This window comes from Archocentrus centrarchus, chromosome 11 (assembly GCF_007364275.1).
Source record: "Archocentrus centrarchus isolate MPI-CPG fArcCen1 chromosome 11, fArcCen1, whole genome shotgun sequence".
In the NCBI taxonomy this organism is placed as follows: domain Eukaryota; kingdom Metazoa; phylum Chordata; class Actinopteri; order Cichliformes; family Cichlidae; genus Archocentrus; species Archocentrus centrarchus.
The window spans coordinates 14060426-14086155 of NC_044356.1; the positions used below are offsets into that span (position 1 = coordinate 14060426).

General features: G+C 40.3%; 3 protein-coding genes across 6 annotated transcripts; 2 read left to right on the plus strand and 1 right to left on the minus strand.

Moving 5' to 3' along the window:
- Positions 1 to 3417: 3417 nt before the first annotated feature.
- Positions 3418 to 5507, minus strand: cks1b (CDC28 protein kinase regulatory subunit 1B). 2 transcript variants are annotated; one of them, XM_030740450.1, is made up of 4 exons: positions 5356 to 5507; positions 5053 to 5123; positions 4784 to 4911; positions 3418 to 3647 (listed from the first exon to the last, which is right to left on the minus strand). In XM_030740450.1, the coding sequence occupies exons 2-4, from the start codon at positions 5109 to 5111 to the stop codon at positions 3598 to 3600; spliced, it is 237 nt and encodes a 78-aa protein (XP_030596310.1). In that variant the 5' UTR covers positions 5112 to 5123; positions 5356 to 5507; the 3' UTR covers positions 3418 to 3597. The 2 variants fall into 2 exon arrangements, with proteins under 2 accessions (XP_030596310.1, XP_030596311.1); XM_030740451.1 differs by having other exon boundaries at positions 5053 to 5120; positions 5356 to 5492.
- A 3742-nt stretch (positions 5508 to 9249) lies between these two features.
- On the plus strand, positions 9250 to 21831 carry pbxip1a (pre-B-cell leukemia homeobox interacting protein 1a). 3 transcript variants are annotated; one of them, XM_030740379.1, is made up of 11 exons: positions 9250 to 9404; positions 10161 to 10287; positions 11133 to 11217; positions 11309 to 11376; positions 12872 to 13511; positions 15854 to 16090; positions 17823 to 17866; positions 17992 to 18087; positions 18235 to 18415; positions 18537 to 19144; positions 19277 to 21831. In XM_030740379.1, the coding sequence occupies exons 2-11, from the start codon at positions 10216 to 10218 to the stop codon at positions 19883 to 19885; spliced, it is 2640 nt and encodes an 879-aa protein (XP_030596239.1). In that variant the 5' UTR covers positions 9250 to 9404; positions 10161 to 10215; the 3' UTR covers positions 19886 to 21831. The 3 variants fall into 3 exon arrangements, with proteins under 3 accessions (XP_030596239.1, XP_030596237.1, XP_030596238.1); XM_030740377.1 differs by having other exon boundaries at positions 18537 to 21831; XM_030740378.1 differs by lacking the exon at positions 9250 to 9404 and adding an exon at positions 9576 to 9648 and having other exon boundaries at positions 18537 to 21831.
- Positions 21832 to 23513: 1682 nt separating this feature from the next.
- Positions 23514 to 25132, plus strand: s100a11 (S100 calcium binding protein A11). Its single transcript, XM_030740448.1, is given in 3 exon segments — positions 23514 to 23579; positions 23672 to 23806; positions 24799 to 25132. Coding segments are annotated over 3 exon segments (336 nt in total). The 3' UTR covers positions 24934 to 25132.
- The last annotated feature ends 598 nt before the right edge of the window (positions 25133 to 25730 follow it).

Below are 25730 nucleotides of genomic sequence, written 5' to 3' on the forward strand. Positions count from 1 at the left end.
TCCAAACTTCTTCAGCAAAACAGGGAGCGCACGAGGGGAGGTTAACAGATGACCTGAAAAAGCACAAAGGAAATAGACTATAAACAAGGGAATTAGGGGAAATGTACATAGCTGGGGAGCAAGGCACTACTGAAACTATTTAAGACAATGATACAGAAGTAGCTTAACTAACAAGACACAGGAGACAAATGACTACCAAAATAAAACAGGATGTGAGAAATAATCATTTGAAACAGTGAGACGCAGATACAAGAACTTCACAGAATAATTAACATTGAAGGCCCACAAGGAAAAACTTAAAGTATATAATTAGGACTAAATTAACTTTATAAAGGGTCCCAACAAAGCAACCTACCATATAAAATGCAAAATATGGTATTGTGTACTTATCCAAAAGTAAATACTGGTTGGTCCTGTAAGGTCCATTTGTCGTCCTTCAGCTGGTTTCAAACTATAAATGGTCCATTGCAGCTGCAGTTTTACACTCTGAGTATGGAAGAAATTACAGTAAAAAAAAAAAAATCATGTTTATTTACCTCTACAGTTTTTATTTTATATTAGAAATGTTAATTCAATTTTTCTATTTTTTTTTAATTCTATTGATATTTCACATATTTTAAAATAACTGGAAAATTCTGCAAAATTTATGGGGACAAAAATCTGTTATATTACAGATTTTTTTTTTACAGTGTATAGTTATTCATAAACCAGCATGTGAAAGGCTCATGTGAACTCTTTCAAATGAAAAGTTTACAGGGAAAATTCACTTTCATGACATGCTCTGATTTTATCCCTAAAACTGAGACATTATCACCTTTTATCTTAGCGACCTCTTTCAGCTTCGAGCAGCACGCCTCCTGAAGTTTTCGCAGCAGCACCGTTTTTTCTAAGCTGGAGGTGTTAAAGCTGATTTTAGATGCACAGTGATTTAAATTGTGTTAATACAGTTACTAGACCTAAAACAATTAGTCAAGCAACAATTAAGTGGCATTTGTCTAAGTCAGCAATGCAGTAAATAGGCTAAAATTCCTCCGGTTTATTTTGATAGCATCAGTAATACTCTTTGGTCAACCACTGGTCTTTGAGTGTCTGTCTAGGCTCTCAGAATCTGGCCTTTTATAGATCAAATTATAATTTTTTTAATTGTCAGATTGACTCTTACAGGTGCCATATTTTACAAAATAAACATAATTTTGTATCAAATAAGAGCAATTTAAGCCATAAACCTATCAGGAAAATGTTTACTGAGGTCATGGATAAATAAAGCAGAAGGGACATCACTTCACTGATTTCATTACAATTTGACATTTTTTCCCACCAGTTACCGCCCCCCATAGGCTATTCAAAAGAATGCAGGTTTAAGCCTCTTTTCAGACCTCGAAGCTACGTCCATCTTTAATATGAAGTCTAAAATTCATTCTTACTCTAGTGAAACTAAATGTTGCAGCATCTCCCTATCAAGGCATTTTTGCCTCTATGTTCAATGCAGCTAAAGTTAAAGTCATAAATGACCTGCCTAACAAGTCCTCTGAATTATTCAGCCTCATTTCTGGTTTGTATCCATGTGGTTAAAACCCCTTTACAACAATAATCCATTAACCTTTTACACAGAGCGCAACTGCTAAATGTGTGGCAGATGTTGCACCTGTCTCTCCCTTTATGCATGTACACCATCATAGCAACACGCCCATTCAGGAAGACATTGTGCCCATTATGCTCGCAGAAAAAGCTACTTGTAGATGAGACACGTGCTACACATTAAACTGGTGGTGGATTATAAGCAGCTAATAAGAAAAACACAAGTCTAGTCACAGTGTCAGACAACAGATGCAGTGTCACAGTGCCACTGAAAGAGCACCAACTGTGCACCATAATGTCACAGTCATTAAATCAGCTGTCTGCCACACAAGTCTATTTTGTCAGATCACACTTTAATCTAGCACGGACTGCCACGCTACACTACAGCAGATAAGGTGACGTACCCCATCACCTTTTCTTTATTGTACATGTGCCAATTTAAAAGCAGCTACAGATCAGTTATTCCAGCAGCGCACAAGTCACAATGAAGCTGTGAATGGCCTGCAAACTTGGGGTCAAAAACGTGTACATGCTGAAAACAGGTTATAGATTTTTTTTTTAATATATATATATATATATATATATATATATATATATATATATATAAAAAAGACTGGTATTAACTATAGATGGGACCAAATATTGATAAAGCAATAATCTCCATCATGCATAAAAAATGTTCATGCTGCAGGCATTAGTGTGTTATGCAATTATTTTAGCCCACACAGCAGAACCATGTTAATTTATCAGGATTATAAAAGCTAACCTGGTTCAGAATGGGCCTGGGGGGGGCTACTTCCACAACAGTAAGTGTGATTGATCAGCCTGTGGTTGATGTGTAGGTGGATGTCATCTGGAAGTCGCTGAGATCATATACATTTTCCCCACCTTCAGAGATGTTTTGTGGCATATCTGACACAGCTCAAGTATTGAGACTTGCACATCATGGAGAAAAGGGCAAATTTCTTTGGTAGTTTTCCAGTTCATGTTCAATTATCAGCTCCAAATGAGCCACTGTTTTAAAATTGTTGCAGTATCCACTTCATTAAGGGTTGAGACTTGTACCTTGCTGCTTCTTCCCATAGTAATCGTAATTACTAGTTCTTCACACTAGGGTCCTTTCAGTTTCCTCCCACAAATTGCCAGTTTCAATATTTATAGTTGAACTTAATCTACAGAACTGAACACAAACGTCACAAAACACCATTTGATAAATATTTGTTCCCAAATCCAGGTTTATTCTAGGTCATTTTGACAGTCCAACTACTTTGTGTGAAGTGACTAACAAATCTCATACTGCCAAAACAAGTCCACACTAAGATTTAAAAGATTACATTTATTTCAGAAAGGGCAAAACATTTCATAAATACTGAGCAGCTCATTGGTATAGACCCAAACATTAAGCCAGGACAAATGTGCGCTTGAGAAAACTGGATCAAGACTGGCATCTGACTCCGATGCTGCCGCCCCCCCTTCCAAAAAAAAAAAAAAATGTATGCGACAACTATCAAATGCAAATCTACAGTGTCATTTAAACCAAGCAGCAACATGCGACTTAAAACCACAGATGACGGTTTAAAAGTCTAGCACAGTAGTGCGTAGGATCCACTATTCTGTTTGAGCTCGACCCAAAAAGCACTTGGAATAACTCAAATGTTTGATCAGGTTTCACTCCCCACATCTTACAGCACTTGTTCTAAAAAGCTGGAAAAATCCAAGCAGGTTCACAAGATGGACAGGTTAAGTCAAAAAGACAGTTAAGCTGAATTGAAGGTTTCTGGTAAACATTGTGTCGCTCTTAACACATGCAGAAGTCTTTTCCCCAAGAGAAGGGTGGTAGTTTTTGTTTTTTTTTCCCTTCAACACATCACAATCCATTCCACAATCACTGTTCATAAATGCAGCAGTCCTTCTCCAGGTCCAATATGATCAGCCTACATGGGAATCAGACAGCATGGTGATGAGTTGATCTGTGACACATGATAGAACTGCTCTCTTAAAGGACCCAGAGAATCTCCCTTATGATTTTGGGTTGGGCAGAGGGCGCCGGAACAGCAGGATGTGTGGCTCTGGACAGGGAAAAAAAGAAAAAGATGGATTTTACCAGATAATCCTAACAAAAAAAGGCCTTGATCAGGACACACCTTATCTTAAAGACCTCGTAGTACTTTATTACTCCAATAGAGCGCTTCGCTCTCAGACTGCTGGCTCACTTGTGGTTCCTAGGATACTTAAGAGTAGAATGGGGGGCAGAGCCTTCAGTTTTCACACCCCTCTTCTGTTGAACCAGCTCCCAGTTTAGATTCAGGAGACAGACACCCTCTCTATTTTTAAGATTAAGCTTAAAACTTTCCTTTATGATCAAGCTTATAGTTAGTCCTGGATCAGGTGACCCTGAACCATCCCTTAGTTATGCTGTACAAAGCCTACGCTGCTGGGGGTTCCCATGATGCACCATTTCCTTTTCCATTAACCACTTTTCACTCCGTTTATACACCACTCTGCATTTAAACATGAGTTACTAATTTCTGGGTCTCTTCCACAGTGTTTTTTTTTGTTGTCCTGTCTCCGTCCCCTCACCCCCAAATCGGTCACAGTAGATGACTGCCCCTCCCTGAGCCTGGTTCTGTTGGGGGTTTCTTCCTGTTAAAGGGAGCTTTTCCTTCCCACTGCTGCCAAGTGCTTGCTCATAGGGGGTCAATTTGACTATTGGGTTCCCTCTGCAATTACTGTATAGTTTTACTTTACAACAAATTAAATGCTTTGTTTCAGACCACTGGTTGGACAACACACTACCCTGCCACCTGGCTGGAAAATCATGACAATTTCATAATTTTCAGATCTTTAGTGAACCTTAATGTCACGGGGGAAAAAGAAAGAAAAAGTGAAAATGTTGCTCAAGTCTGATATTTTTGAGCTGGTGGGCCTTTTCTGCACACTGATAGCTATGAAAACTTTTACTTTTTATGCTTTAAAACTTGTATCAAAGTTTCAGACCCCACTTGCCACTCACCTATGGTACAATATTTCTACAACACTCATACAAAAAAAATTAAAATCCTTCGAGTTCAACAAGCGTCTCCACACACCCACCTACCTGCCAGGGCAACAACTAGATAGGTCAAATTAATTTACAAGCCAATGCTCAGAGTAAGATATATGTGACATATTGCTGACATTACAACTGGGTTACTGAAGAGATTACCTGGCTGGTGGATCATATAATGCACCCATCCTTGACTCTGTTGGACCCCAAGGTTTCTCCACTCGGTCTCCGACATTAAATGGGTTTTGGGGACACGCTTGGCAAGCTCTTTGGGTAGCATTACATGCCTACGGAAAAGAAGATAGGTGCACGGCATAAAAATATTCATGATCTGTCGCGTAACAAAGCTAACGCCATTTTCTGTACGGAGTCATCTTTGTAAAAGTGTTAAAGTTTAACTGCATGTGGTAAACACAGGGCATACGTACCTGTACTCGTATTTGTCGTCGTCATATTTGTCAGAGTAGTAGATCTGTTTGTGAGACATGGCGGAAGCCTGCTGGAAGTGTTTTTAAACATTTATTAAAGGGTCGGAAATAAAGCAAGTAGCAAAAGATGTCAGTGACAAAAGTTTTTTCCAGGAAGGCTACAAGACTGCGGCTATGCTAGAGCCATTCAAGCGATCTCGATAACGTGACATACGTACAAATATTCGTTCGCATCTCTCATCCTAAAGTCAAAATACGCGTTTGTGTTAATGCCCGACAAGACAGTTAAGTTTAAAAAAATACCTTTTCTTTAACTGTCAAGATTCCCAGAGGGTTAAAACATCAACTATTCCAATTATTTAGGTTCCTCCAGCAGCTGCGAGATATTTGCTTTATGTTCGTTTCCCTCTCGAATGTTTGCGAGCCCGCTTTTCACCGTTCAAATAGACCTCGCCTCATCCCATTGGCCAAGCATGGCGGAAGTACTCTTCTCCCATTGGTTGCTTCTATCTGTCGCAGGACATTACCGTAACTTCTGTTTGACTTCCTAATTGGTCAGCAGGGTGGAAAAATCTGGAAAAAAAAAAACAAAAACAAAGAAAACGTCGATATACAGTCCAAAGTGCATCCACAATTCAAACCTGACATACTTTGGTGTAATTACATAACCAGTAACAGACCAAGAACATGCTAGTTTTCACGGTGATGTGTGCAAGCTTAACATCTATTATGGCTTTGAAACTATTTTATTCAGTTAAAATACAATATTTTTGCTTTCAATTCAGTTTGTTTCCAAAATGTGTTTTTTCATTGTACTTTAGTTTTTTATTGTTTATATACAGTAATTTTATATTAGTTCCAGGATTGTATTTTTTTTTAATCATAATTTAATGATGTTCACAGATGACATTGTGATCTGAGTAGGGAGCGGGTGGAAGAGAGCCTGGAGAGGTGGAGGTGTGCTTTGGAGAAAAGAGGAATAAAAGTCAGTAGAAGTGAGACAGGATACATGTGTGTTAATGAGAGGAAGACAGATGCAGGGAACAAAGGTAGTGAAGGTAGATGAGTTTAAAGACCTAGGGTCAACTATCCAAAGCAACAGACAATGCACAAGAGAGGTGAAGAACAGAGTGTAGGCAGGGTGGAGTGGGTTGGGACAAGTGTCAGGGGTGATTTGTGACAGAAGGATAGCAGCAAGCAGATTTTTTTTTGGGGGGGGGGGGGGGGGTGGACAGGATTAGAAATGAGTATATCAGAGGGACAGCTAAGGTTGAGTAGCTTGGAAACAAAGTCAGACAAGGCTGAGATGGTTTGGACATGTGCAGAGGATAGATAGTGGATATACTGGACAAAGAATGCTGAATATGGAGTTTCCAGGCAGAAGGAACAGTGGAAGACCTCAAGGAAGATTCATGGATTTGGTGAATGAGGACATTCAGAGGGTTGGTGTGACAGAGGAAGATGCTAGGGATAGGGTGAGATGAAGGGCTGGTGATGCGCTGTGGTGACCCCTAAAGGGAGCAGCCGAAAGGAGAGGAATGCTGTTTGTCATGAACATTAGTGTTACTTAATTAGCCTACAATCCACAGTCCACTGTTATAATTTCCACACCCATTACCATTTTCAGCACCTTACATGTGTATATAAAGCCAGATGAAACAAAACAAAAACCTTACATTAACATTGTACTTCTAAATAAATCCAAAACTGGCCTTTGTCCTAAAAACCTCATAAACATGGTGTCTAACCAGGTTATTCCAGATCACATTAGTTTGACCTGCAGTACTTCTGTGGAGATTCTTGGGCTTAAATCCCTCCTACTTATAGGCTTAAAATTTTCCTTTTTAATCAAGCGTAAATCAGGGGCAGATCATGTGACCCTGAACCACCCCTTATTTATGCTGCTATAGACCCAGGCTACCCATTATACTAAGCAGTCCTCTGCTCCTCTCTCTTTCACTCTCAGTTATTAATATATGCCAAAGATGCAGACTGTCTTTCTAATATTTTGTGTATTGTCTTCTCTGTGCTTTCCTGCATCCTGAGCTGCATGTTCCTGTATCCCCCAACCTGCAGAATATTTATTGTTATATTGATTGCAGTCTCTTTGTGCTCTTCTTTTCTCACCCCACTGTCAGATGGTCACACCCCCCCCCCCCCGAGCTTCTTGAGTTTCTTCCTGTTAGTAATCAGTCTTTTTTTTTCCTCCCCTTGCACTCTTGCCATTTGCTTGCTCAGATAATGTTTTTGTTTTTGTTTTTTTGTCTTTAATATTGTAAGGTCAGTTTGTCACATTACAATGTAAGATCCCTGAAATTACATTTGTTGTTAATAGGCACTGTATAAATAAAATCTAAGTCATCCATCTTTATGATAGTCCCTATGCAGTGCTGTCAAAAAGTATTTTGCATTTTTGTCAGACTTACATGTGTCAAATTATCAAACAAACTGGGAAAAAGCTATCCAAATCTACCTGGCCCTGTCTGAAAAAGTAGCTCCCCCCTAAACCTAATAACTGGTTGTGCAACTCTTGGCAGCAAGAACTGCAGTGAATTAACTGTGATTAGCCACATTTCTTGGAAAGCTGAACTGAATTTTATTAGCCACGTACATGCCTGATTACTGCCAGACCTGTTAAATCAAGAAATCATTTAAATAGAACCTTCCTGATAAAATGAAGTAGCTAAAAGATCTCAAAAAGCAACACATCATGCCATAATCTAAAGAAACAGCTGAGAAACAAAGTCACTGATATCAATCAGTCTGGAAAGGGTTACAAAGTAATTTCTAAGGTTTTGGGACTCCAGCAAACCACAGTGAGAGCCATTATCCACAAATGGAGAAAACTTGGTGATTCTTCACAGAAGTGGCAGGCCTGCCAAAATGACTCCAAGAGCGCATCGACAACAACTTATCCAGGGGGTCACAAAAGAACCCAGAACAACATCTAAAGAACTGCAAGACTCACTTGTCTTAGTTAAGGTCAGAGTTCATGATTCAACAATAAGAAAGACACTGGGCAAAAATGGCATCCATCCTTTGAGAACCACCAGTAAAATGAATAAAATTTTACACCACATGGAGAAAAAAAACTCTTATAAGAGCAAGGCATTCTGACAAAAAAAAAGAAAAGAAAAAAAAAGAAAAGAAAACACGAAACCAACAAAACCACAAACATAACCTCTAATAAATCTTTTAGGAGAGCTGCATCCTGGGAGAGAAATATATAATAACTAAATCATTAATCATTAAAAAGAGCATCAACTGGCAAGCAACAAAATACTATCAAACAGTACCAACAGAACAGCCATAAAGCATATTTTAAAAAGAAGATAAAGATATCTGACAGCGTCTGTGACATACAAAACAATGGAAGGGAGTCCCAAACATGACAGAAGTGCAGTAAAATTTACAGGCTGCCAATAGTGAGAGCTCAGATAATGCATATTTGAACCCATGGAATTAGGAAAAACTTGGAAGTGAGCCATTCTGGCACAGCTTGACCTATTTCATCCTTTTTCTTTTTGCACTCAATTTATTGCAGGGTAACAATATGCTTAAAAAGCATGCAGCCAAATCGTCTTTAAAAAATAATGCAATAATATAGATTAACCTACTTATTTTAGTAATTAAAATGATTTCTCATCCAGCATCTGGATCTCATCTCTTCTAGGTATGTACTGAATTGTATGTTGTGTGATTTTTTAAATTCTGGAGTACAGAGGCACAGAAGGAAAAGTGCTTATCCCAGTCAAAACACTTAAATTACTAATTTTAGAGGAGAAGGGGTCAGATGATGAAATGAATGCGCACACTGGAGCAATGGGAAAGGGGCTGTCCACTTTGGTAAGTCCCGCACAAATATAGCTCAGCAGACGTGTCAGTGAGCGGCTGGTGGTGGTAGACGCTCCCTCCTGTGTGTGTGTGTGTGTGTGTGTGTGTGTGTGTGTGTGTGTGTGTGTGTGTGTGTGTGTGTGTGTGTGTGTGTGTGTGCGCGCGCATGCATCTTGAGGGGTGGTTTCACACATGAAGTATTATAAACCAAGGAGAAGAGCTGCATGCAATCACCTGCCACTTTCACCTGCGTGCGTCAATCACGCCGGGACGCACGTCGCTTTCCTGACACGACACTTCTATGTGATTGGTCCAGTCTTGGTTCAGGGGCGGGCGCTCCCTCGCCTTTGGTAAAATCCCATTGGATGTGATGTGCGTTGGTCGACGTGACGCTACTTGGAAATCCCAAAGTTCCCAAGTTCAGAGGAGGAGAGAATCGCAGCGCATGCTTAAAAAACAAAACAAAACAGAAGGTTTTGAAGGGGAAACGCCGAGCGACTGAGGTGTGAGCAAGCAGGGTAAATAAACGTCTTCTTTGTGTTTACAGTGCTAGGGCCGAGTGTGCGTTGGGGGCGCCTGCTCGCAGCTGGGCCTGAGTGAGAACGCGGAAGAGTGGGAGTGGGAATATTCAGCCAACCATCCTTTGTTTACCATCATGAGTGAACCTTGAATTTGGTGGTTGCTACAACAACCGCAGGCTCTTAATAATTACCTCTTTTATGTGCAAACCAGAACCTTAGTGCGCGTTACTGTGGTCGATAAGTGAGTATTGACCTTTAATCGCACGTTTCTGGATCAATGAAGTGCTCGTGCAGGGGGGGAGTTGACCATTTTTGGGCATTTAACTGCTGCCCAGATTGGATGGATGGATCTGAATGAATGGTTGGCTGGAAATATCAGTAGTGCTGAATGCAATCAGGGGATTCGTGTTTTTCCTCACTGACTAAACCCTTTGTTTCACTGCGCAGCGGTATATTATGGATGCCACCGTTACATAACTTGAATCAGCGACAATCTGTTCTTTTACCCCGTTTGCGCTTGCAAGGTCTTAACTGTACCGTTATTGCATAATTTTGCCCTCTTTTGCTATAGTTTTCATAATTGCATGCAAATGCTCCATAAAAGGTTGTCGAGTTTGTGCATTTTTATGTCCTCAGCTGTGCCTGGTGCAGCTAAACTAGGTGCAGTCAGGTTATTGCCTGTAGATAATAAGGCTCACGTATGTGCTTTAGGCGTGCTCCATGAAGACACGTTGTTTCTTTCGTCATGTGCAGGATTTATAAAGCTCAATCTGTCCGGTGCTGTGCCAAGTTGAGCCTGACGAGGGCGATGTCTGACAGCAGCAACAGCACAGGCAGCAGCGGCTCCTCCACCAACAGCTGGACCCTCCTCTCCCCCGAGGTAAGACAGAGATGCAGCAGAGGAAGGTCTGGATATCATTTGGAGCATGACTGTTCTCCTGCTTCGTGAATACAGGTTCATTAAAATCACGTCTTGTCCTAAATTGCAACCCAGAGCTGCCTAAAGTGAGAGAAATCCTGGTGAATGTTTGCTAAGCACCAAACTGTGACTCATCAGGCAGATGATATGCACTCAGATGAAAACAGATCTCCGCCTTCTGCTCTTTTGTTTCTGTATGGCCTTTTATTTATGGGTCACACTATTCTATACTAGCAGTTCTCAGACTTTAAGGTTACACTGAAAACAGCAGTATTGAATATATTTTTTTTTGTGTGAAATCATTACTGTTTAATTATAACTATATATAACTGATTTTTACTTCTACTTTTATATCAACTCGACTTTACTGTTTGTTTTGTACGTCAGCTCTATGTGCAAACATGACTCTGCCTGTGTTAAGACTGCCACTTTAGGAAAACACAGTGTTATTGCCGTTGGGCTGTTTTGTGTTATGCTGAGAGGTGTTTCTGATATTTTATCCTGTCTCGTTTATTCGGGTAGACTAGTCATGACAACTGGATAGATATCATTTTTGTCAGTTTGGGATGGAGAGTGTATGAAAGCACATCTGACAGTAGTTTGACTGTAACTTTTAGCTTCTGTTATCAAGTATTTCAGGATCATGGAAAATCTGGAAATCAGGAAAATCTGACTCCATTAAAAATTAATTAGTACACAGTGCTGTTTGTATTTGCGGTGCGTGTGAATGCTGCTGTAAATGTTAAGGTCAGTAGCTACAGGTGTAAAATTGTGCCAGCCTGTTCTCATTAGGTCTCACTTAACAGGAAGCTGCCATTGAGAATGTCGGGCCCGTGGACGATGGCACTGAGAGCCTGGGCGATGTCCCCAGCCTCTCTGAGGAGGTGGCAGGTAAAGTCAACATCTCTGGCTAGTGGCTAAGGCTCTGACCTTTTCTTGGGATCCATATCTTTATTTTGGCATTGTGTCAATGTTATTTCAGGAGCTGCTGCGGAGTTCAAACCAGGTGGCATTCCCGTAGAAACTGTACTATCAGAAGAAGGCCATGAGGTTAGTAACTATGCAACAATTCATTTAGAAGACAAAAATCCTTTCACATCATATTTATATTGTTATTCTCAGCTGTGCCAAATTGTTTAACAGATCACACTTCAGATCCAGAATATCATTTTCTTCTTTTCCGAGTTTCATGAGTGCTCAAAAGGTGCAGCACCACCTACTTTTCCAGAGTGTGTAATCTCGGGGGGTTTTTGCACATTAGAATAGATTTAAGGGGGAAAAAATCATATCTGCAAAATATTTAAGCAGGAGCTTCTCCTGGGTTTAAGTGTCTTGAGTGAGGTGCTCTTTGGAAGTGATCTATGGTTTAAAATCCTGTCTTCTGCATCATTGTTTTCTGTATTTTAAATCTCTAGTCATATGACCCTTGGAACAGTATTAGTTGCATCAGTTAATCAAACTTTATTTGTAGAGTACCTTTCATGCAGGCTAGTGCAGTCTGGAGTGTTTCACAGATGAGTGACAAGACAGAACAAGAAGTAATAAAACAATACAAATAATGTGCAATATTAAATTAAAAAGATGAAATATCAAATAAATACACAAACATTTAAAATGACCTAGAAGTAGAATAAGAATAGTGCTTCATCTCTCTCACAAATATCATCGACATAAAGCTATTACCCAGTATTGGTACCAGCATGAATAAAATGTCATTTATCATTATATTAAACACAATAGGGCTGATAGCACAGCCTTGAAGGATATGTTTAGTCTCAAAATTCTCACTTAATAATAACATTTATATCTCTGCCTTCATCGAGACATTGAAACAGAAAACATAACATTACAAAGCACATTAAGTTAAAAAAACATCATAGGTGCATCAGTCTTGCTATGTCCATCTGCATTTAGTATAAATTAAAAGGTCAAAATAACTCTGGCAATAAAGTCATTAAATGAAAGACAAATAATGTCACCAATAGTGTCTGTGGGGAAATAACCTAAATAACATGTAAAAGTCATTCAACTTTATCAAAAAAAAAAAAAAAAAAAAAAGCAAAATAAAAGCTAACAAGTTATATTGGTGATCATTTTTATGCAAAAAGAAGTTTAAAAAACAAATTGTACAACATTTAAATTTTAGATGAACCCAGTCAATGTTACCTTTTACAAAACAAAATTTCACTATTTCAGGAGTACTAGAAAAAATATATTGTTTGAGTATGAATTACATTCTGCAACATCAAAATATGAATGAGCAGCTGACTTGTTAATACAAAGTCGTCATAGCCAGGATGTTTCTTTTTTCATCCTTACTTAACTCCATGCTGCTGTTTAAGATGAAATCTAAACAAACATATTTGTTTATAGATATGTAGCATTTGAAATATTTTTTTGCAGAAACACTCAAAATCTTTGGATAACTGAAATATTTAAAAATATTAACTACCAATCTGTCACTTGGTTATTTACAGTGACAGTTGCAAAGTGACGATATGAAAATCTAAAAGTATTCATATGCCACTTTTGTCCCGTTCATTAGGTGTGTCAGGAGACCTCACCAGAGTCCAGTGAGGGTCCCATTCCTTCTAGTCCATCCCGGATGAGCCCTCTTCAACCCAGCCTTCTTGACCCACCAGACCTCGACCTGGAGAGCCAACCTCCAGTCATCCATGATATTGTAACCAGCTCTCCCAGTGACAATGAGCACCTAGGTGCCATGCCATTTGTTACCAATATTGATATAGCGGCTCAGTTAGATATGCCAGCTGTTGAAATCCCCCCAGTTGAATCCGAGGAGTCCTGCTCTGCACCTCTAATGACTGAGATCCCCATCTCTGCAGAGCTTGCGCTCGAGAAGCCTGCTGATGCTGGACTGATTCCTGCGAATCCTGCTGGGGAGAGTCATGTCTTTAGCGCTGAACCTGAGGTTAACATCTCCACCGAGACCCTTACAGCCACTGATCCCCCGTCTCATGTTGAAGCTGATATCAGCTTTGTTCCAGACAGTACAGAGCCACAAAGCCCAGTCCCTGAGAGCCTGGTGACTGAACATCCTACTGATGAAAGTACTGCACCAGAGACCGTTGGTTCAACTGAGGCAGACAAGGAGGCCGCTGTTAGAAATAAGCCATTAAAGCCATCAGAGCCAGTGAGCCAAGATGAGAGAGAAGATGAAGAAGGTATTTGATTATCCTACAGTCTGTAAATTTAAAGGCACTCAAACAGTATTCCCAAATCCAGCAGGTCACACACTGGTGTTTATTCTACTTTTCTTCTATTTTTTTTTTCTCTCTGTCACATGAAATAATAAGTGATGGCAAAAACAGTTTGGTTGGACAGCTCATAATTGACATCCACAGTAAAGCCACAATATGCAACTAGCTGCAGGCAGACAGCTTCATTTTAAGAGGTTATAAATCAGTGAGTGCGGGCGATCCTGCTATGATACATTCTCTGATTCCTAAAAGATTTATTTTACGAGACTAAAATTTAACACCTTCTATTAGATGTAAGTTGAGACATTTTTCAGTATCGTGTTCATTCTTTAGCTTAAATATATTGCTCTGTACAAACGTTTTTGAAACATCATCACAGCCCGCAGCTAGCAGGACAAAAAGGTAAAAGAAAATTTGAAATGTTACCCAAAAAAAAGGGGAGAGATAATTAGCACAAGAAGATTTAATTAAACACAAGTTTCTCATTTCTGGGGACCAGGTTTTCTAAATCACTATGAGAAATAGACACCAGAGTCTGAAATCAGAGCAAAAATATATTGCTTCAATCTCGTTAACCCCTGGCTCTTCTTTCTGTGTGCAGTTTATCCAAGCTATAACAAAGCAGTATGGTGCAAAAGTCTAGAGCCAGTTCTTTCTAGTTTGCTAGGAAAATGGGTAACAGGTGCAGCAGTTTATTGAAAAATGAGCAACATACATGGAAATAAAGCATATAAGACAAAAAAAAAAAAAAAAAAACAAGTTTGTATAATTCTAATCAGACTGAAAGTCAGTATTTGGTATGACCACCTTTATTTTTCAACACAGCCTGAACTCTCTAAGGCAGGTTTTCTAGTATTTTCTTTAAATAGTCTTCAGAAATAGTTCTCCAGGCTTCTTGAAGGACATTCAAAGCTCTTCTTTGGATGTTTCTCCCTTTTGTTCTGTTCTCTGTTAAGATGATCCCACACTGTTGCGATCTGGGCTCTGGGGAGGCCAATCCATAACTGATACTGTTCCATTGTGTGTTCCAGGCATGCCTTTTCTGCATAGGCAGTGTGTTTGGGATCATCTTTACGCTGAAAAATGAAGCTGTTGCCATTCAGATGCTTTCCAGATGGTATTGAAAGGTGGATCAAAAGCTGATTGTACTTTTCTGCATTCACGATTTCGTCAATTTTGACAAGATCTCCAACACCACTGGCTGAAATGCAGCCCCAAACCAATGACATCACCTCCACCGTGTTTTACAGATGGCCGTAGACTGTTGTGCCTCTCTTCTGACCTCCTCTGTAAATACTGATGACTATTTGACCCAAAAATGTCAAATGTGGATTCATCACTCCATAAGACCTGTTGCCACTAATTTTCAGTCCAGTTCTTGTGTAATCTGGTATATATCAGCCTTTTCTCTCGGTTTCCCTTCTTTAAGAATGGCTTCTTAAATGGCACCCTTCCACTGAGACCATTTCTTATGAAGCTTCAATGAATAGTAGATGGATCAACTCAAGGTCCAGATGTTTCTCTATTTCTGAAGAATATGACTTTCATCTGCTTTTGATATTTTTTTTTAGGCCTTCCACATTTTGTCCTGTTTTTCCAGTTTCCTCAATTTTTTTTAGGGACACACTGCACACCATGCTGAGACATGAATCACAAAAGTTAAAAGAAAACTCCTTGTAGGAAAAATATAAAGAAATTAGGGGTGTCTCGGTGAAGCACTTAGCAGGTTTTCCCAGTTGCCATTGCAGCCTTTTTGGAAAGGAAGTGGCAGTTTGTAACAGGCACGAACTGACAAAAGAAGAAAAATGAGAGAATTTGTTAACATGTTTCTTATCTGTGTCTCGCTAGCAGCTGGGAAGTGATTTATCAGTGTGACAGAGAAGCCCACACCCCACTGAGAAAATGAAGAAACCCCCATGCATGAAATTACTGTTGTTGTAATTTAGTGAGAAAATGTCATCCATTCCAAGAACCAGCACTCACTTTTTGTCAGACACTTTTCACACACTGTTTACACACTGTTGTGTTTTGCAGTTCGTTTGCTCACTCGGAGTCTGGTATTTTGCGTGAGGAAGTTGACCAGCAGATAATTATTCACTTCTGACAAAGATGCCACAGATGTTGAGATGATTTGTTGAAGGGACTCCAGCCCGCAGTTGAATACATATGGTTTAGGTTTAGGCACATTATCGTCGTCTGTCACAAAAATGCTCCAGAAAATGTGACAGCTCTTTGCTATCTTGCCATTTCTTTCTCATTTTTAGAATTTCTTTTTTTTTCCTTTCCCCATTTTTTCCTTCTCTTAGAGCCTTCCATTAAGTATGACTTGGGTGACACAGGCAGCTTTGATGATGGACTGCGGCGGAGAAATGTGCCCCCCTTTGAGGCACCAAGACCGAGAACATCAGATGAGGAGGAGGAGGAGGAAGAGGAAGTAGAATTCAAGCTGGCTGAAAAGAAGGAGGAAAAGCCATGGTTCTCCTTGAACAAATGCATTGTGGGTGCTCTGGTCCTGCTCTTTCTAGGTTCCCTCTTTCTCTCAGGTAAGTTCCTCTCAGAACTAAGTCAGCTAGCTTGCTTCTGCTTTTAATTGGTTGATCGAGTGTAGTATTGTGGCTACAGTTTGTATGCTGTATATTAACAGTAAGAGTGAAGTCATTATTGTAATATTTACAGTGCTGTGCAAAAGTCTTGAGCCGCCCAATGTTTCTTTATATTTTGCTTCCAAGGAGCCAGCCTTTCTTATATTTTATATTTTTAAGGTGTGTTGAGCACTAGTTCTCCAGGCTTTCTGATTTGGCTGCTTTTTCCCTCGTTTGCACTCCAGTCCTTGTACCTGAACATTTTCCCAGGAATGTCCTCAGACCTATGAAGCATTCAAGCATAAAAAAGGAACCAGTGCCCTACCTGTACTGCAAACAACTAGGCAAAGAATCAATTTTAAATTGTATTTTTAGGCATTTGTTACCCATTTGTTCCCATGTCATGTTAGATGATTTTTTTTTAAAAACCTACCAAAGATAACACAGTTTAACAGGCATAAATGAGCATTTTAACACCAATAAGGTGATTCCCAAAGAGCTATTAGCTGAAAATTTGGCTCAGTATGATGTGCAGTATGTCCTTTAAAAATTTGAGGAAACTGGACAACTGATGGAAAAAAGAAGTTGTGGGCCTAAAACTTGTCTACAGCAAATGACCAGTATGAGAAAGTCATGTCCTTAAGAAATAGAGATGCATCTGGACCTTGAGTTGATACAGCAAAATACAGCAAAGACCTGACACCTGACCTGACCTGACCTGACCTGAGTGCTGCAAAGGGACCTTCAGGTGATCCATTAGTGGAAGAGTTGCTGTCAAGAATCCATTCTTAAGGAAGGGAAACAGGGAGAAAAGGCTGAGGTGTGCCAAATTACACAAGAACTGAACTGAAAATCATCTGGAAAGCATCTGATTGGCAGCAGTTTAAAAAAATTACAAGAAAGCTTTCCTAAGAGAGCTCAGGCTGTGTTGAAGAATAAATGTGGTCATACCAAATATTGACTTTCAAGAATTGTTTCTCATTTACTTTGGAAAATATAAAGAAATGAGGGATGGATCAAGACTTTTGCACAGTACTCTATGTTCGAATATCAAAAAGAAATTGTTTTCTTCCTACACGTCATCAGAGTTTGGAATTGTTGGCTAGAATTAAGAGTGTATTGTAAATATTACCAAAAACTTCCATCATTACACATTTGCTGTTTGATGATGACAGTGTTTACGGGTTATATAAGCACCTTTATTTGCTGTTGTCAGCAATAGTTAGATGTCTGCTTTCAGATCTTGTTGACTAAGCTCTACTATGTCAACAGGTTTCCACTCTGACCTGGATAATGGTAGGTTCAGAACTAAAGATAAGGCAGCAGCGTAAGCTTTCACACTCACTGGCTACTGCTCAATAGCTTGTACGAGCACTTATCTGGCCTGACAGTTTGTGCAGCAGCAGCTGCGGAAAAAGGCGAATAACATGCATTCTGATTTTTAACACTCTCTATACCATTTTAAAGGACTCACTGAATGTTTTTAGGGCTCAAGTTAAGTGGGAAGGTGTCTGGTGCAGTCGCGCTGCGTTGGAGGCAAAATATACAAAACTTTATAATGGAAAAAAGTGTGTGTGGTGTGCAGAGAGTGGCCTGAGCACTTGAGCATCTTGAAAGTCAGCATGGCAGTTGTGTGTCAGGAAAAGTGTCTGTGGAGGGACTTGTTTGAAAGTGCTGTTTTCCTGTCTGTCAGGTGACTTTGATGCCTCTGATCTGAGTGATCGAGAACAAAGCCAGGTCTGTTTCCACCATCTCTTACTCCGCATACTCATGTGCTATTAAAATTTTAAACAAAATATAAGGAGATAGAACATTTATTTAAAAAATGTGTTCTATTCATGTGCCAATGATTTTCAATCCAGGACGGGCTTAGCGGTGATCCACAGGATATGAAAGAGCTATTGGATAAACTGACACAGGAAAACCAACAAATCATTCAGCTAGAGGCTCAACTACAGGTCAGTATGGAGTCATATTGATGCTAATTATTTTTGTTTTAACCTATTTATGATGTGTTAATAAATGTTTTTAGCTGCACCCCACCTTGATTTAACTACAGCCTTTGTCCACATTGTAAATTGTCGCCATTTGGCCTTCTTTCTTAGTCTAAAAAAGAAGAACTTGACTCTGCACTGAAGGCAATAGCTGCAAGTAGTGATGAAAAGGGTAAAGCAGATCTGGAAAAAGAAAATGCAAAGCTGAAGGAGGAGCTGTCGTCTCTGCCAGAGCTGAAGAAAGAGCTCGAGAGTCTCAGGGCCAGAGTGACTGAACTCAGCCAACTCGCAGGTATAATGTGACAGCTAGATCACCTTTTCACTTAATATTTATTGAAATGATCCTGCATGTGTAAAGACACTCTAGTAACAACCAAGGTCATTTTAACTTTGATATATTAAATCCTTTACAGCTGATGAGGAAATGCTTCCAGCTGCTTCTAGTTCAGCCCCTCAGCCTGAAGACAGGGATGATCAGAGTAACCAGAAAACACCTGGACCAGAGAGGAGGAAGGACACAAAGGAGGGAGGAAGGCTCAAGGAAGAGCTTCAGCGGCAGAAGGTTCTCTTGGAGGAGAGCAAGAAAAGGCTGGAAGGGATGAAAAATGATGGAGGCGGGAGAAAACAAGTCAGGGATCACTTAGAGGAGATCCAAAGGAAACTCTCCAAACAAGTTGAGATGTGGGGGAAGAAGAAGCCACAGAAGTCCAAATGGAAAGGGAACAAAGGCAAAAACAGTCAATGGGACCACTACAAAAAAGAGGAGAGGAGAGGAGAAAAAGAGTGGAAGCACAACAAAGAGAGAGAATGGAGGCACAAAGACGAGAGGGAGCGAAGAAGGGAAAAAGAGTGGAAAGACAGCAAAGAGGGAGAGTGGAGGGACAAAGAGGAGAAGGAGCAAAGAGGAGAAAAAGAGTGGACAGATAAGAGGGAGGAAGAATGGAGGCACAAAGACGAGAGGGAGCGAAGAGGGGAAAAAGAGCGGAAAGACAGCAAAGAGGGAGAGTGGAGGGACAAAGAGGAGAAGGAGCAAAGAGGAGAAAAAGAGTGGACAGATAAGAGGGAGGAAGAATGGAGGCACAAAGACGAGAGGGAGCGAAGAGGGGAAAAAGAGCGGAAAGACAGCAAAGAGGGAGAGTGGAGGGACAAAGAGGAGAAGAAGGACAAAGAGTGGAAGTCTCAGAAGCAGAACTCTCATAAAGAAGCGTGGCGGAAACACCAGGATGAGTGGGAGAGCAAGAAGGGCGAGAGGAGAATGGACAGAGAGGAAAGGAGGAAGGAGAAACCCTGGCACAGCCGGTCTGCTAAAAACCACCAACACCAACATCACCATCAGCAGCCCCGGCAGCCTCATCAGCAACGCAACAGCGACTTCTGGAGAGACCAGGAGCAAAAGCTCCAACACAATGTTCGTCCCCAGCTGGGCTGCACCTCTGTGGAGGCCTGCGCCAGCAAGGAGGGACTCTATCCAGTGGAGCTGTCTGAGTTTGAGGAACTTCTCGAGGGCTACCTGAGCAAGCTTGAAAAGTCATCATCAGAGAGCAAGGACAGGATCAGGAGGCTGACCGCCGATTACTTTGAGGACGGCGTGTTTATCCACGACAGGGTTCTTTTCAGCGACTTTGCTGAAGATGTGGCGGACATTTTGGAAGACATGGTGGATGTTTTAGAGGGCGACGGGCAGGAGGACGACGACTCCCTGGAGGAGGAAATGGAGGAGTTTGAACGAGAAGCCCTGTGGAAGTTTGCTGCCACGGCCTAAAAACAAATGCAGAGAGGAAAGAAGATGGAGCGCAAGTGGTGGTTTTATAGGACATTTCTTGCCTACCTTCTCTTCAGAGCTGTAATAGTAGTAGCTTCTGGTACAGAGTGGTTGTGCCTCTCATAAACGTGTCCCTCTGAGTCTGTAATTATAAGCTAGACTTGTATTCGTCATCTTGGACTTAGTCGCTGTTACCTACCTCTGTCGAGTCATGCCTCCAGTAATGTGTTGTGTGAATTTCCTCTGCTGTTTAGTGCTTTACATACACGTAGTGCATGTTACAGTTCATAATAATGTCAGTTTAAACTGATCACACAGATCACAGAAGATGGTATTTGCAAATAACCATCAGTATAGCTTATATACTGTTATATAAGTTGTCAATAGAAAAAAAAAAAAGGATGTTATGTCATTTGATCCTGTGTGGGAAGCCGACCAATCTCCACTCCAAGCAGGTTAAAACAAATACTGAGACAGTTTTGCAGATGCCATTTACCCCTGCTCGGGTGTAACTGTCCAGTCCCAGAGGATGAGATCCCAGTCCTTTCAGTGATAAGAATCAAATAAGGTCAGACCAGTTTTCTGTCAGCAGATCTTTATTTGGCCAAACGCACACAGAGGAGAGCCTGAGAGCGTTTGAAGGGCTTTTCATCCTCTGAATTCAAACTGTCGTCTGACAGCAGTCGTGTGGAACAACCAGGAACCAGTTGGTGCTGCTCCAAAAAAAAAAAAAAAAGCAATAGGCTGAAGTGATAGCCATAGTTAAGTTGAAGATTGCTAAACCACTTTAGCGCTTTTCTCAAGCATTTGAGAAACAGCTTCTCTCACTTTTCATTTCCAATTAGATTTATTTTAAACAGTATATTTTCTTTAGTGATGTATCCATGGGGACCTCTAGCACATGATCTACTCTTACTCAGTGTCCCACAGCAATCTGAGTAAAACTAGAGAGGTTAGTGACCTACTAGATTAACTAAATGAAGTAGTTTCATTTAGTTAATCTGTTAATTTGCCAAAATAAGATTGGCAACCTTCTTCTTTTTTCACACATAGATATAAAGTGGCATGCATGACAGTGAGCTAGACATAGCTTTGTTGTTTTTAGGTCATATAAAGAAGCAAGAAATATGCTGCATTTCATTTTAATTTATTTTATTTTTAGTTTAGGAAGGTGAAACAGCACAAGCAAAGTCCAAAATGTACTTCAGAATTACTTTAAAATGGAGAAAAAATATATATATTTCCCTTTTTTTGATTGTAGTGAAATTTGACTTTTCCCTCTTGATGTGGATGTAAAGCTGAACTGATTGTGATTGTTTGCTCTCATCAGTGATTTCATGTTTATTTATTGTCTCACTACACTGCATCTCTTTTCCTTACTTTCAACCAGAAGAACCACAGACTTTGTCCCAGGCCTTGTGCATTGAATGTGAATATGGTTTTCATTTATTTAGCTTGCCAGCTCCTGCTTATGTGCCTTTAATATATTGCAAATAATTTTGATTAGACAAGAGGTGTCTGATTTTATTTGCTTCTGCAAAGATTAAGAAGAAAAACAAGTTTTTGATACTTGTTATTTTACTGCTGTTTGAATGAATGTTATAGAGTTTACACATAAGATGTTGAATTGATTTTCTTTTTGTCGAAGGAGAACTTTTTTTCTGAAGGTTTCCAGACCAAAGGATATAAAAGAAAGCTAATCACAACAGATGAATATTTTAATGAAAGCAGAGTTTAATCAATATTTGAGAAGTATTTTTTGTCTTTGTGGGACAAGAGTAGGGCTGTATGCTTATTGATAATGCAGGACCTGGCTCACATGTGGATGTAATTGATCCCTGGACAATTTCTATTTTGTTTTGTTTTTTTCCCCCCATCATCAGTTATGTCCTCTTCTAGGAAGTCAGTATTAAGTTCAATAAATCTCTCACACTGATATTCACAAATTCATGTGTGTTTTTATTTTTACATATTCAAAGATCCACACCACTTAATCTTTGAATTCACCTGGCCATGCAGTCTGCTTTAACAAACATTTGTAAAAGAATGGGTGAGCTCGTTGATGGTACTCTAATACGTCACCACTGTTGCAACAAGTCAGTCTGTGAAATTTCTTCCTCCTAGATGATGATCAACTGTAAGTGGTATTGCGATGTGGAGGTGTTTAGGAACATATTGTAGTGTGAGTGAAAAGTCCCAGGAGGAGACGCAGTTCCCTTGGGGGTCAGGAAGGGCATCCACAGTACAAATTTGAAAATCAAATATATGCTCTGAATTAGAGAGCGGCTGAAAGCGGAGTTGCTGGCTGAGTTGCTGTTGTTCTTAAAGTGGTAGACTGCGTAAAGTTACAGACTGTGGACTCTCAGTACGTAAATGCTCTGCTGACTCAATAACTGCAGAGCTCCAAACCTCCTCTGGCATTAACATCAGGACAAAAACTTGAGTGCTGGGAGCTTCGTGGCTGAGCAGCTCCATATACTTGATATTTTATGAGGAATATTTTTTTTTAAAAATGACCTAAAATATTCCCAATATGTGTCACACTGATACTTATCAGTGTGACCTGTGACCATTTTAGGAAGTGTACCAAAAAACTTACTGCCAGATACCCAGCTTACTGGAAGCGTTTAGATGCCCTGTTTGCACGAGTGTGAAGTGGAAGGCATCTATTATCATAGCTATGATTACAAACTGAAATATTTACACTGAGATTAAATACTCAGAGCAGCAGCTACATGTTCACAAGCACGAAGGCACTTTCTGCTTGGGCTGATACAACAGTCGGCCATTCACAGACCTGACACGCTGATGGACAAGAATGTATGCCAGCGATTATGAAACTGCAGCGAAAGCTTGTCATTCTCTGAGTTCTACATACCAGTCATTATAGAAATATTTCAATACATATTTGTGCTTTTTCTTCCTTCCGGGGAGGTTTCCATTGTGGAGACATGATCTCATTTAAATAAAAAAAAAAATGAGGGGGGGGGGGGGGGGGGGGGGGGGGGGGGGGAGTAATATCAAGAAATCTTAAGCAAAGACATTAAGGATAAGTGAAATGCTGGCAAAAGGCAAAAAATGTCACTAAGTTTAAATACAATCATTATCCACTGTCATTAAAACTGTATGGAATAAAAGTAACGCTGCTTTTCTAACCTTTCTACAGGTACTCCACACATTTAATCAGCTTACTGTTGGAAAGACTCACACATGACACTGTGTGTTTGTACTCAATGCCATATTATTTGAGTCATGTTTTATATAAACTAATTACTGCTTAGGCATGCATGATTCAGTCACTTGATTAGAATGGCCTGATCCCACCACTAAAAGCCTTACTCTGCAAACTGAAATGGGTTTTTTGCTGCCGTCAGTACAAATTTGCCCTTTGTTGAACAGGATGGCAATTTTCTGTTTTGCGTGTGTGCTTGTGTTGCTGTGTATGTATGCGTTTTTTTTTTTTGTTTTGTTTTGTTTTTGGTTTTTTTTTATAACATCTGTCCACAGAGAAGTGGAATCAGGCTGATAAGGACAGCCTGCTGGATGTGGGAGAAGGGGCAACGGTTGAGTGTTTTCCGCTGATGTCGGCAACAATCGTGAAGCTGAAGCTTATATATTTGGAGAGGTGATGGTCAGAGGTGAGGGACAAGGTTCTTGGTGCTTACTGCGACACACCGCACTCTAGATACAGAAAGTAAGACAGCTGCTTTTTTCCTGTCCTGCTGCAGGTCTTCATTTGCAATCATTTTGTTGAGGTTTTTGTTACTCTGCTCCTTTATTTTGCAGGTCATCATGGAAGCTGCTATCATGACCCTTGTCACCCAGTTCAAGACATACGCTGGGAAAGACGGAGCCTCCAGCACCCTGAGTAAAGATGAGTTCCAAAGCTTGGTGGCCTCTCAGCTGCCCAACTATGTCAAGGTGCATCTCTTAAATTATTCTTCCTCTTTTCCTGTTTATTTGTGTCCCTGAGCACCCTATAGACAGATGCTAAAGAAACTGTAACTCTGGCATTCATCTGTTTAGTAAATGGACTGGTACTGGTACTCTGTTTACTACAAAACTCACTGATCCAATCACACACACACACACACACACACACACACACACACACACACACATTGATGTGAGCACTTTTTTCTACGCCTAAGTGCCTTGACTCACATTCGCACATGTACTCACACTCACACTCACACTGCATGCATCAGGGGCAACTCGGGGTTCAGTATCTTGCCCAAGGATGCTTCAACATGCAGACCGGAGTAGCCAGGGATTGAATCAGCGACCTTCCGATTGTTAGATGACCTGCTCTGCCTCCTGAACCACAACCAACTCACCGTTTGGAGCTGTGTCACTGTTTATTACTCCACTGGTAGGGTTATTCCGCTGGTAATTCCCTTTTTAGCGAATCAGTTTTTGGCACCACATACTTTTACAGATGCTGAGCAGTGTGCCACAAATACTATCACTACATTCTGGGTAGCCAATCTGAAAAGAAATTCCCTTACCATGTTGTATAGTGTATAATGTAAACACTATACAACATGATATTTGCGTATAAAAATGCAACATTTTTGTGTTTAACATGTATTTTTTACTATAATTTTGCTATAAAATTCTTATACTGTACGTTTTAGTTCTGCAATCAAAGTGTGACTGTACATCATGTGATATAGCCCATTTGTTTTGTACATTTATCGCTTAATAATATAAAACTGATTGATGAAATCACTTTTTCCAGCTGCTGTCCACATTATCAAGAAACTGTGTGTATGTGACTACAAATAAATCTGTTTTTTGGTCGTATTTGTTACTTCACTCAACCATTAGGTGGCAGGACAGTGTTTCAAAGTAACTGATGCTGTATTTGAAATCATTAAATTGTATCTCGAACTCTGTGATCACCCGCACAGAATGGCAGCGATCCTGCAGTGATTGACCAGCTCATGGGCTCACTGGACGAAAACAACGACGGGGAGCTGACTTTCTCCGAGTTCTGGCAGCTGATTGGAAAACTGGCCAGCAAACAGGGGGGTTTCTGTCAGTAGAGCTCACCGCTTTCGGTCACTTGAGGCTTTGAGCTAATTGTGCAACACCAGACGACTCGGTTTATGTTGTTGAGCTCACGACCGTTTGGATTATTTTATCACCCCACCAGTGCCACATGTGTAACCCTTTAGTTAACCATTTGTTGAATCCAGATTACTTTGAATTAAAGGCTTCATTGTCTTAAACCCTCAACACCAACACTGCCTCCTGTCATTCATTTACTATATTATATGATGTCGAGCCACCCACATTGTATTAAAGCTCTGATTTAGTGGGCTGTAATCCTATATGCATTACAGTACCAGTACCGTATCTTGTTGTATAGAGCTTCATAACGCCTCTACAAAGCTGCCTGTCCAAGCATTAAGCAGTGATGATGCAAAAGCATAGCCTGACCTTTACTGTCTGTCAGTGGGGCCTCAGTTGTCTGGTCAAACATCCCATCATATTTTGTTTTTGCAGTTTAATTGCAATGTGCCTCTTCAGCTTGTAATTCTTAGTGTTATGGTCACTTTGTATTAAATCTGATGTCTAGACAGAATTATGTGTGTTGACGTGCTCCCCAGCTGCTTTATAGCCTATAGGCCTATTTTAATTTTGCCAGAGAGACAGAAGGTCTCTGCAAAGAGATCTGGAGAACAATGATCTTCAACTGATAAATAAATGTGACCTTTGTATCCAAATTACACATGTTAAGGTGCCAGTGTGGGCGGAGCTATGGCAGGCAAATGAATCAGCAACACCGAACTGAGAGACAAAACGAAGCAGGCACACATAAATGAATTGTCTGTACGGG